The sequence below is a fragment of the Anolis sagrei genome, chromosome 3 (genome assembly GCF_037176765.1).
Source record: "Anolis sagrei isolate rAnoSag1 chromosome 3, rAnoSag1.mat, whole genome shotgun sequence".
In the NCBI taxonomy this organism is placed as follows: Eukaryota; Metazoa; Chordata; class Lepidosauria; order Squamata; family Dactyloidae; genus Anolis; species Anolis sagrei.
The window spans coordinates 27978796-27991730 of record NC_090023.1 but is presented as its reverse complement, the minus strand read 5'-3'; the positions used below and the strand labels follow the sequence as shown (position 1 = coordinate 27991730).

General features: G+C 39.3%; 1 protein-coding gene across 4 annotated transcripts in view; it reads right to left on the bottom strand.

Moving 5' to 3' along the window:
- ZMYM2 (zinc finger MYM-type containing 2) overlaps positions 1 to 12935 on the bottom strand; it is a 90446-nt gene that overhangs the window by 23402 nt on the left and 54109 nt on the right. For all 4 annotated transcript variants that reach the window (XM_067466562.1, XM_060770963.2, XM_067466564.1 and 1 more), the window contains 5 exons: positions 6425 to 6541; positions 5682 to 5832; positions 5122 to 5294; positions 2747 to 2912; positions 97 to 131 (listed from right to left, as the gene is read on the bottom strand). In XM_067466562.1, the coding sequence (XP_067322663.1) occupies positions 97 to 131; positions 2747 to 2912; positions 5122 to 5294; positions 5682 to 5832; positions 6425 to 6541 (642 nt within the window). The remainder of the gene's footprint in view (positions 1 to 96; positions 132 to 2746; positions 2913 to 5121; positions 5295 to 5681; positions 5833 to 6424; positions 6542 to 12935) is intronic.

The following is a 12935-nucleotide window of genomic DNA, read 5'->3' as shown; positions in this document are numbered from 1 at the left end:
GCTTCCTTGTAAGGTGAGTGTATTCAGTACAATACAGGAGTGGCATCTTGAAGGAATATTAGACTCTAAAGACATACTCAGTTACGGTTTACTTACTGTGACTTTTGTTCGGGGAGTCTGACAACCCTGATCTACAAATGCAAGATAAGGTATGATTAATATAACATTATTTCAAATGCAGGTGTAAAAGTTAAAAACAATACTTCCATTATAGTGACACTGTTGAATTATTCCTTAACAAATCAACATCTTCATGTTAGGTGGTACCAAGAATGGCACCAAGTACTTTCAGCATGCCTTGGACAGTATCTGAAACACAAAATAATAGCGAAGGGGACTTTCCTTCCCTAGTAACTCCAACATAGGATCAAAAACAGCTTATAAGTTGCCGAGCCAAATTCAAGGTGCAGTTTATGACCTATAATGCCCTAAACGGCTCGGGCCCCCGCCTATCTTTGCGATCGCATCTCCCTCTACGAACTGGCTCGAACTTTAAGATCTTCCGGGGAGGCCCTCTTTTCGCTCCCACCGCCTCACAAGCATGGTTGGTGGGGACGAGGGAGAGGGCCTTCTCAGTGGTGGCCCCCCGCCTCTGGAATGTCCTTCCTGGAGAAATAAGACAGGCCCCATCCCTTTCCTCCTTTCATAAGAGCCTGAAGACCTGGTGGTTTAAACAATTCTTTGAGAACGACTAGTTCTAGTTCTTCCCCAGATACTGTTGAAATTGGCCATATCTTTTTCTACCAATTACCCAGGTCACTTTCTTCTATTAGGCCCTGGAAATAAATAGCCTTAGACTCTACCTAATTTCTCAGGCCCTCTAAAATCATACTAGCCCGGCCCAGCCTTTTAAACTGCCTTCAACAGGCAGGATTATTTTAAATATATATGTGCTATTGTGGTTTTTAATGCTTATATTGTCTTTTTAATTTTATGTTTATGCTGTTTTCTTTGTATGCATTGATTATGTTACTTGGAAACCGCTCTGAGTCCCCTCGGGGAGACAGAGCAGTATACAAATAGTTTTGTTGTTGTTGTTGTTAAAGAAATGCTAACATTGGCCTAAATTGAGTTCACATAGACTAGTCCAGTAAAATATTTTCTATTGCATTAGTCCCTGAAGAGAACTTTCCTACCTCTATAACTTTAGAATCATAGAATCACAGAGTTGGAAGAGACCTCATGGGCCATCCAGTCCAACCGCCTGCCGAGAAGAAGAAAATTGCATTCAAAACACCCTGACAGATGGCCATCCAGCATCTGTTTAAAAGACTCCAAAGTAGAAGTCTCCATCACACTCTGGGGCAGAGAGTTCCACTGCTGAACAACTCTCATAGTTAGTAAGTTCTTCCTAATATTCAGGTGGAATATCCTGCTCCCTCCTCCCTGTGACTTCCCTTCACATATTAATACATAGCCATCATGTCTCCTCTCAGCCTTCTCTTCTGCACACTAAACATGCCCAGCTCTGTAAGCCGCTCCTCATAGGGCTTGTTCTCCAGACCCTTGATCATTTTAGCCGCACTTCTCTGGACACATTCCAGCCTGTCAACATCTTCCTTCAATTGCGATGTCCAAAATTGGATTCAGTATTCCAGGTATGGTCTGCCGGAGGCAGAATACAGGGGTAACATGATTTCCCTGTATGTAGACACTATACTATTTATACAGGCCAAAATCCCATTGGCTTTTTAAGCTGCCGCATGTCATTGTTGACTCATAACTAACTTGTTGTCCACGAGGACTCCAAGATCTTTTTCACACATACTGTTGTTGAGCCAGGCATCTCCCATTTTGTATCTTTGCATTTCATTTTTTCTGCCTAAGTGGAGTATCTTGCATTTGTCCCAGCTGAACTCCATTTTGTTAGTTTTGGCCCATCTCATCTCTTTTAAGGAGAATTAGGAAACCAAGCCTAGTGAAGCAAGGATCCAACTTTATTTGAAAGAAGAAAAACAAGGTCACATTAATACAGACCTTTGAACAAACCTCTGAGGATGCTTGCCACAGATGCAGGCAAACTGTCCAGAGAGAATTCTATTGGAACATGGCCAAACAGTTCGAAAAATTCACAGCAACCCTGTACTAATACAGTTTCCAAGGTTGCCAAGTCACTATCACAAAGGAAAATTCCATTTTAGGAAGCTACTACTCCCTGGAAAAGGACATTGCTCAAGAGGCAGGAAGCAGAACTAGTAATCAGGAAGAAGCCCCACTTCCTCCTTGGAAGAAAGATATTTTGGAGACTGGCTCCCTGTCCTAGAAGAGAGCTCTCCTCCAAGTTCTGGTGAAAGTGTTATGTGCTGTGTACTTTTTGTTAGGTCCATTATAAGGAGTGAAGCCCACTGTCTTTTGAGCTAAAAAGCATTTATTCCTGAATTTTGTTCTGCTATTTTGCTCTAATTCACTTTCTCAGAACAGAGCTAAGTGTGCCCATTTTTGGACTGATTTCTTCAGAACCAAGGGAGGCCACCTTTGCGGCACTGGATGGCCAAATGTACCCCATGGGTCACACAATTATCTCAGAAGACTGGTTCCCAATCTCAAGATCCTGAGACAATGGAATATAATCCCCCAAATCCCTCATCATTGGCCATGCTGACTAGCATTTCTGGACATGAAAGCCAACAAAATTTTGTTTGGACCAATGTCATAGAAAAACTCCTTTGGAAACAGGAAGCTTATAAAGCATTATATTGATTACAAAGGTTTAGAACGCAATGTATTTAGTGGCGAAGAATCCTACCATATTGTAAATTCTCTGGTCCTTTCTGTGTAGCCATATTGGGTTCATTTTGTTGACAATAGAAACGTAGAAGGCAATGCTGATCACAGAAATTTTTCATCTCCCCTCGCCATTGCACTTTTTCTTTCAGAGTTCCTTGGGTTTTACAACAGTCACACCTTGCAGCCTTGAAAACAATTTGATGTTTATTCATTTAATTTAATAGGAAAATACCAACTGCTGCAATATGCGTCTGATAAAAAGCATTTATAATATTCCATCACATAAGGAAACAGCAGCAATGAGGGGAAGATACCCGCCAAAAAAGAAAAATCACTACTAGACTGCCCACAGTAATAATGTAAATGTAATAAGCAATGATTACCATAGTTCTTGCCAACATATTAAAGCCTTATTTATAAGAAGAAAGCTTGAGCTGTGCTGTGGTTAAAACCACTTGCAATAAATCCCATCCCTACTTATCTCATCTCTGGGTATAATGCTGATGTATCTCTTGACATGCACTTTTAATAACTTTTAATAACATTCACAAATAATCAGCCATTGTCAGAAGGTACAGAGAGTTTCATCTATGCTGATGATCGTGCCATCACGGCTCAAGCAGAGAGCTTTGAAATGGTTGAACAGAAGCTCTTCAAAGCTTTAGGTCAGGGGTCCTCAAACTTTTTAAACAGAGGGCCAGGTCACAGTCCCTCAAACTATTGGAGGGCCGGATTAGAATTTGAAAAAAACATGAATGAATTTCTATGCAAACTGCACATATCTTATTTGTAGTGCAATAAAATAAAATAAAATAAATACAATAATTAAAATGAAGAACAATCTTAACAAAAATAAACTTTTTATTATTTCAATGGGAAGTGCGGACCTGCTTTTGCCTGATGAGATAGGATTGTTGCTGCTGCTGCTGTTGTTGTGTGCTTTTAAGTCGTTTCAGACTTAGGTTGACCCTGAACGAGAGCCGGATAAATGACCTCGGAGGGCCATAACCGGCCCTTGGGCCTTAGTTTGAGGACCCCTGCTTTAGGTGCTCTTACTGTCTATTACAGGGAAAACCATCTGATTTCTAATCCATCTAAAGTGCGGATGTGTGCCTTTCATCTTAAGAACAGACAAGAATCTTGAGCTCTGAGAATTACCTGGGAAGGAATCCCACTGGAGCAGTGCAGCGCACCCAAATACCTGGGAGTCACTCTGGACCGTGCTCTGACTTACAAGAAGCACTGTTTGAATAGCAAGCAAAAAGTGGGTGCTAGAAATAATATCATACGAAAGCTGACTGGCACAACCTGGGAATCACAACCAGATACAGTGAAGACATCTGCCCTTGTGCTTTGCTACTCTGCTGCTGAATACGCATGTCCAGTGTGGAATATTTCTCACCACATTAAAACAGTGGATGTGGCTCTTAATGAGACATGTTGCATTATCACAGGATGTCTACAGCCTACACCACTGGAGAAATTATACTGTTTAGCTGGTATTGCACCACCTGACATCCGTTGCGAAGTAGCAACCTGTAATGAAAGGACCACAGCAGTGACATCTTCAGCCCATCCTCTGTTTGGATATCAGCCAACAAGCCAACATCTTAATTCAAGAAATCGCTTCCTAAGATCTACAGAGATACTTGCAGGATCACCTCAGCAAGCGAGAGTCCAAAAGTGGCAGGCTAAAACTTGGAACCTCAATCCATTAATGATACCAGATGAGAAACTCCCCCTGGGCACACAGAAGACTGGGCAACTTGAAAGGTGCTGAATAGACTGTACTCTGGCACCACAAGATGAAGAGTTAAGCTTAAGAAATGGGCTACAAAGTGGAGTTCACAACATATGAGTGTGGAGAAGAGCAAACCACAGAGCACTTACTAAAATGCAGTCTGAACCCTGCCACGTGCACAATGGAGGACCTTCTTACAGCAACACCAGAGGCACTCCAAGTGGCCAGGTACTGCTCAAAGGAAATGTAGCATAATGCCAAGTTTCTAACTTTGTTTGTGTCTTTTAAAATACATTATAACTATACCACTTCTGACATGATAAATAAAAAATAAATAACAATGAGTAAATATAATGATTTATTTAAAACTGAATGTCTTATAGTATTGCGACTTGAGATTTACTTTGTTTTTAACAGTATTTTGTGTTACATTTAACAAGGTTTTTTCATGCAAGAGGCAGAATGTCAATCATTTAGTAAAATGAACGCATTTAAAATCACACAAAAAGCATTTTGATCACACAGTACCGTACATAAAATATAATTATGTACCATGTAATACCTGCACATATCTTGCCAATTGTTTGGTTAGCACACTGAAAAACAATTGCTATCTTTCCAATGTTTTCAATCTATTTTGAAAATGGCATTACCTTATAATACCAGTCTTGAAATTTTTTAGAACAGTCTTCACTGCAGAAATCTCTGACAACTCCATCAAGTTCCTTAGTGGCTCCCTTTTTACACAGCTGAGAGCAGTAATTGCAAGTGACACACCGCAACCCTAACCGTCTTGCAAAGTCTTGTTTATATAGCAGCTTGCAACCTGTAAAAAGGACACATGGCACAATCGTTGAAATCTCTTGCACCATGACATTTAATCATGGCCTTAGCTGATGACAGTCGTGTTCATTACAAACTGCCAAGTCCTGAAAACAGTATAAATGTTTATTAACTCATTTAGATCCAAAGAAACATAAAGAGTTGTGGAAGTAGGATCAAATTCAAAACAGCACTCTTAGGTAAAGAGAGCTAGTGACTGGACGTTTGAGGTCACTTTGCCATGAGCACATCTGAATACAACCTGACAAAACCACTTCAAAACAACTAAATGTGTCCAAACAGCTCATCTTTTGGTATACTGAAGGACTTTAATCACACTTTTATATATGACAGTATGGTCAACTACACACTGCATAGAGACACAACACACCTTCACTACAGAACGGTCTCTTGATACCAGAAAATTTCACCGTTTCATGCAGCGTCTTCTCCTCTTGACAGTATTCACAGTACGTTACTATACAATGTAGCTTCTTATAGTCATCAGAACAAACTCTAGTGCAGAACTGATATACTTTGTTCTAATGAGAAAAAAATCAAATAAAAAAAGATGTAAGAAGATGTAAAATATATTTAATATTTAATAATATTACAGGCTCTATACATGGAAAAGGCAAAACGTAGCATTTGAAAATGGCTGTTTTGTATTAAAATGTTAAATCAAACTATGTTCAAAAACACATTATAGGTATGAGGGTTATATGAGTATATTTCCATTAATCAAAATGATGTAACAGTTTTAAAAGTTATCAATATAAAATGTATACAACACGCAGAATTATAACCCACCACCAAACTGTAAGATAAATAAATGTTCTATCTGCTCAGCATTTAGTTTTCTATAGCCATTCAAAGTGAGTTAAACCAATATTCTTTATTTGTCCATTATTTATCTCTATTATATGCTTGGAAAGGGTTATGAAAAAAAAACAAAAAAAAAACAAAAGGCAGTAAACTAATTACTGTAAACAATTCTACAAAATGATTAAATATTTTAAAGAGGATGAAATTTAATGTTTCTCATTTATATTTATTCTAACACTTAGTGACATTGCACAAGCATTTTGTCATAAGGCAGGAACGACACATTCAATTTCATTGTCATTTACTTACTTCCCATTCCAGGACTTCTGGCTTTGAGCAGAAAGTATTTTTGCAATAATTGCATTTTAGCTGAATGTCACTTGGAGCCACAAACTGGCCGTTCGTTGAAGATTGTGTGTTTAAAGTCTGGAAAATATATCCAAAATGCACAGATTACTCTAGGAGAATATTAGATAAAGCTATGGGTTTTAATATTTATGTTTGTTAGTGAGTATAGGAATTAATATGTAATAGATTTTCAGTATGTACAATTTCTTCTCAATCAAATGCTTTACGCAGACTCATTCATCAAATTTCAGATGCATACTTTTATTACTGACTCACTATCATCAGTTCCTGAGCAGCCAAAATGTCAACAGTAGGTTAGAAAAGAGTGTGAAGAAGAAAGGAGAAGTAGCTCACTAGCTCATCCCCAAATTTTGAGGAAGGAGCCCCCTGCTTCAGTCATGACTTAGGTTATATGGTGTTATGGAGAAAAGTGTCCAAGCATAAAAAAAGCAACGGAGGCTGAGTGAGTTTTCCAAAGAGATCAGATGAACTGCACATTAACTGAGTCAAAACTAGAACAGCAAAAACATCTAATAGGGACATGTTGGGAGGTGGGTATGGACTGATGAACTGGGGCAAACTAGTGAACAAGTGTGAAGGACAAATGTGCAATTCTACACAATCTAGCTTCTTATTACCATTTTACCCCATTCTCTTTTATATGTATTCAGTGTGCAATACCTTTTTGGCTGTATATTCACTTAAACCAATGTTTCCCAACCTGTGGTCCACGAACCACCAATGGTCCACAAGAACTAAAATATGGTCCGAGGCCTCACTGTTACTACACTGTTGCAATGAGAGCGACTGGTCTCGCAAAACCCTCATAATGCTGAGGCAACAGGGATATTGGGAGGGGAGAGGCTGACTACCCACGAAAGGTATGACAACAAGCCTCCTGACTGCTTCTCCTCCTCCTCCCTCTCCTGATTGGCACCTGGAAGCAGGGATGCCTTGGTGTCTTCATTTTTAGCCCTGTTCCTGGGTTTATTTGGAGTGCTGAATCAGAAAACTGCATTGGATAGACCACAACAGCTCTATAGATTATTAAATATGGTTTTCTGTGGGTGATAAGATGGCGACTACTGGATGGCCTACGCTCTGTATCAGAAACTAGAGTGGATGTGGTCTATCCAATGTAATTTTCTGAATCAGTACTCCAAATAACCAAACCGAATCTAAAGTTGACCAAAAACTAATTCATAACCCTTTTGGTACTAATGTTGGAGAGTGATCCCTGATCACAGTGGTCCCTGGCCAAAAAAAAAGGTGGGAATCACTGACTTAAACACCACAACATTCTCAAAGATTAGAGTAAAAGGTATTTAACTGTTTCAAATGGAAGGGTAGAGGGTTTTGTTCTTTTAAATAAAAAAGCCAGAGGCAATATAGTTGATCCTTTGTAGCCATGGTTTTTGCCTCCACGGATTCAACTGTTTTGCAGTCATGTATTTACATATTTATAAAAGCAAACGTTGATTTTGCCGCATTAAACAAGGGATACCACTGACTTACACCATTGTATAGAACAGGGCATTTTGGCATCCATGTGTATGAATGTGTTCCTGAAACTAAACCTCAGCAGATACCAAGGGCCCAAGGTACTACAACATTGTTCACACTTATTGGCATCATGACTGAGACTAAACTGTCTTAACGCACAAATCAGTTACCACCGTATAATGTTAGTAAGAAACAACAGATACAAGGTATGTAGTCTTCCAGACGAAGGCACCCTAAACACCTGAGCCCACCCACACGGAAATGAGCAAATTAAGGCTGTACTTGGACAGGCCACAAGGGAGAATAATCAAGCAGAAACTGTTATATGCAAAAGAGAAGAAAGCAACAGATCACCAGACACTTATATCTGGAGAATGATTTTATCTAACAAAGCTTCTGGCTCCATTCCCTCTTTAAATTATTTTAAAGTGCATTATCAAAAAATATTTCAGAATGAGTTATGTTAACAAAGTATTTCATATGATGATGAAAAGGTGAAGGCGAGATCACTGGCAGAAAGGACATTATAGATCACACTTGTCAAACACAAGGCCCAAAGGCCAAATCCAGTCCGCCAGGTCATTTTATGTGGCCTGTGAGGCTTTCAATGCCAGGGCAACATAGGGCTCTTCCACACAGCCTAAATATCAAGGCAGAAAATTCCACAATATCTGCTTTGAGCTGGGTTATCAGAGTCCACACTGCCATATATTCCAGTTCAAAGCAGAAAATGTGGGATTTTATTCAGCCGTGTGGAAGGGGCCATAGTGACAGTCTTCCAACAACAAATGGCCCTTTGAAGGCAACCATGAGGCTGATGTGGCCCTTAGCGAAAAGGAGTTTGACATCTTTGTTATAAGTTATGGGGAAAACAATGGGAGACACTAATCTAGGTAGGCCACATGGAAGGAAATACAGGTATATCTCAGCTAACAAAGTAGAGCAAGAAGCTTTGTAAAACAATCCAGACCTGTCTTTTTCTTGTCGTCTGCCCAGCTCGAGGTTTTTAACAGCATTAAGTTTGGGAATATGGCGAAGGAGGGCTGAAAAAAAGAGATTTCAGCACTGGTTGCAGCAACCTGTCTGCAGTAATCTAAGCAATAAATCTTGACCTGGGAAAGAATGGGCTTCTACTCCATGTGATCTTACTGTACCTGTGTGTACAAGTTAAACAACTGCCTCCATAATCACTTACTAAGCATGTGTGAACCCCGAAACATAAAGACAAGAGGAGATTAGACTGATTCAGCAGCTACCCTAGTATGTTGAAAAACAGATGTTAGTTTTGCCACCATATCCATGCATAGTATCTTTTGGAAAATTCTAAAAGTAACATCTTTTTTATTCAAAGGCGTGTGAAGTAACTGCCAGAGGAACTGAAGGCTTGGCCTTTAAATTGGCAAAGAAGGATGTGAACTCTTGATAGGTCCTTAGGAATGGTTTGATTAGAGAGTGTATGAATCCTAAATGTCCTATGAATTGGAAATATGCACCCTTATTGATACAAGTGAGAACTCTTGGTCAGTTAAGGAAAAGAGAAACTGTAAAATGTTACTCACTTTCACACTGCAAATATGCATTTCTGACAGAAGATCATAAAGGAAGTCCACTTGAAAATGTAAAAGAACCTTATAAAAGGTCTATGCATTTCTGTCAGTATTCTCTGTATCTTCTAAGGAAAGATTGCAACAGATTCATTTTGTTAGTTTGATGATATCCAAATTCAGATGTTAACCGTCACTAGGAAGATTTCTCAGACACCAATTCTCAAAATAAACAGTGAAATTCAAGAGAATGACGAGTTCATTGATTCCTTGCTTGTTGACCTAGATGTCTGATGTTCTCTTCAATGGCATGTAGAGCTCAGTGTATTTCAAAGGAGTTGATGGATCCATCTGGTTTGATTAAACTATGTTTTTCTTGGAATTAAATCCTATGGAATACTAAAGAACAGGTGATCTCTCCAACTTGTCATGGATACATTTGAGGTTGATGGCAGCCATGGTTCCAGCATACAGAATACCTTAGCTCTTGTGATGTTAGGTACACAGGTCCTCCAGCCAAGGGACTACAGTATCAATTGTTGAATGTGGGATAATAATTGTGCAGACAGAAACCTGGACAAACCAGTGCTGGAGAACATACATCTGGAGCCTTGCCAATAATGTCTATCACTGCCACTGAGGATGTCGAGAATCCTTGAAGAATCTTTACTTTTCCATACATATCTGAGTCACGGTTGAGATACTGATTCTGAAGCCAGAAGACACTGGACTAGCCTACTGAGGGAGTCCAACTGCCTTAATTTTCACAGCATTTGAAGGGAAAGGGATTGATGACTAGGTGATGCCTGCAAGCAGGAAAACTGTGCATATAATATTGGCTATAATGCTCTTTTAGTAATAGTCTACCCTATCATTTACTCAGGAGAAAACCAGTCCCCTGAACCTCGACCCAAGCTGCCACTACAGCCATGAATTTCATTTCTGCCCTGTATAACTGGTACACGCTTCCCCTCCCTTTTGATGCCTTATTTTTGATGCCTTGCTTTTTCAATGCTTGCCGACTAGAGGTAAGTCCCATTAATTCAATGAGAGAGCTCCTCTTTTGTCAGGGGTACAAGTCTTGTTTGGGACTGCTTGCCTATGGAGTGGACTCATCCTTGCATCACTTTTGAATGCATGACAAAATTCCTTTAGCTTTATCACACAAACAGAAGTGTGTGCTTTTATGCTTTTCAGCAGCCAAGCTAAAAGAAAACACCTGGGTTCCTCTATTCAATTAACTGTACTTTCTGACAGTGTTTCACTCCTTAACTCATCAGATAAATGGGGACTGCCTATATTAGCAGTTGGCTGTATAACAAGAGAAGGAATCAATGATGCAATAGTCTGATACAGATATCAAAATAAGTATTTTTCAAGGCTGTCATTGAAGATCAACTTCCGTGTCCTAGTAAAAGAAAAATGGAGACATTCCTATCCTACTTCCTAATAGACGAGGGTTCTGAATTCTCCTTCCCTCTTTGGGATTATAATGTACCTTAGAAAGAAGCCATGGCTCTTGAATTAATATTGGCTGTAATGCTCTTTTAGAGAAGAGTATATCTTTTCTTCAACTATCAAAATGGTAAGAAAGAATTTTACGACTCTCAGGAATCATCAAATTCCTATTAAAGCTAATGAGCACTCATATGTCTGATATTATGGAATGCCAAGATGGAGAAGAATTAGCGGAGTTTTTTCGTAAGTGGAGTTGAAGTGGATTGATACAGGTGGCAGGGAAATCAAAAGTAATGTTTCCTGAATTTGGACTCTCTTCCCTGATAGAATATAGGATATGTATTAGTGGAGTACAGCTTCTTAGATGAAGATGAGTCCTGAGATGAGAAGATGATAATGAGCCTGAAATAAGACAACATTGTTTGGGTGATTGCCCAGTCCAAAGCACCAAGGAGCCGGCTTCTGATAGAGTTGCATTTGTGTCTTCTTCTTAGCTGCTACTCATTTATTGACCGACACCTAATTTTTGTTTGTTTCTGAACTGGTACCTCTGCCACCAAATAAGCCATATATGTGAAAGACAGGCCTGCCAATCCCAAATAGCCATGCCTTCAGAAGGCTATTGCTGCTGCTGTTTACTTTCACATAGCAAGTTGTGACCTGATAGATGATGAGATTTGTTCTGAAAGACTAGGATGAGTTTCCTTCAACTTCCAGAACATAATGAAGAGAGGTTTCTACTTTTTCCCAAATGAAAACTGTTGTTATGTACCCAACAGGTTTTTAGCTGGCAATTCTTAACGAGAGCACAATTGCAGTGTACAAATTTGTAGTCAAAGCCCCGAGCTGTCATCTCACCTAACGCTATGCTATTATAACAGCCTATTCAAGCGAACTAGTTAATATAATCTGCTGGACTTAATGGATGTTGGTCCCCAAAGAAAAAGTTAGGTGGTGAAGTATAGGGGCTATACTGGCCATAAGTACCTCGAATCCCCATTTCCATTTGTGAAATTTAGGTGGTCGATTGGTATATGCTTATTATTGGTATCAATGCCAAATGTTGCATTGGAAAGGAAAGAAGTTCTGCTAAGCCCATCAAACTCATACCAGTATTATCAGCAGATTACTGTGAACCTGTTGAAATGGTTACCGACTATCATCCTAATTAAGAGAACCCTGGTGCAAACACAATGGGTGTTCCTTGTGCCTACTGCAGAGTGTCCAGGGACAGCTGATGTTGGTACTGCAAGGACAGCCAAGACAGATGCCATCTGAATATGCATCAGTAGTATATGATATCATTAAAATATCAATTGAAACAATGATGGTGAAGCTCTTAAGACTGTTGCCAAAGGTCAACGATGATACTTCAGGTATGCAAGACGTGGAGACAGATACTGATAATTGGATATTCACAGCTTCTTCCTTGGTTAAGAGATGATTAATGTGTCCATCCATATTTATCACTGCTTCAGTGTCGAGCTGTGTATTAGTCCCAACAATGGGGGAAAGCCTTCTTGGTATTTCCAATCTCCTTTTGTATGGCAATCCTGCTGTTGAGACCAAGTTGAGAAGGCAGCTTTACTGAGACTGAATTGCAGGATTATAATCAGGTGCAGTGGTAGTATACAATTGTGGGCAAGAATTCAGAATGCTTGTTTATTAGATTGAGGTGGGTGCAATATATTTTCTATGTTCACTGTTTTTATGAATATCTCTGACCTTTCATTGTTTATATGTTACTTAAAAGTTTAATTATTGTTATGACTATGGGCTAATGGCCATTCTACATTAACTCACAAAAGCAAGCTGAAAATAGTAGAAATTCCATAGACTAGCTCTAACCTGTTTGTTGTGGAAGCACAAACTACAGTTAATTGAGGAAGACTTCTAAAAAACGATCAGCTTTAATTGACTCAATTTCTTCTTTGACTTCCAGCCCTATGGATACAGGCCTGATATTA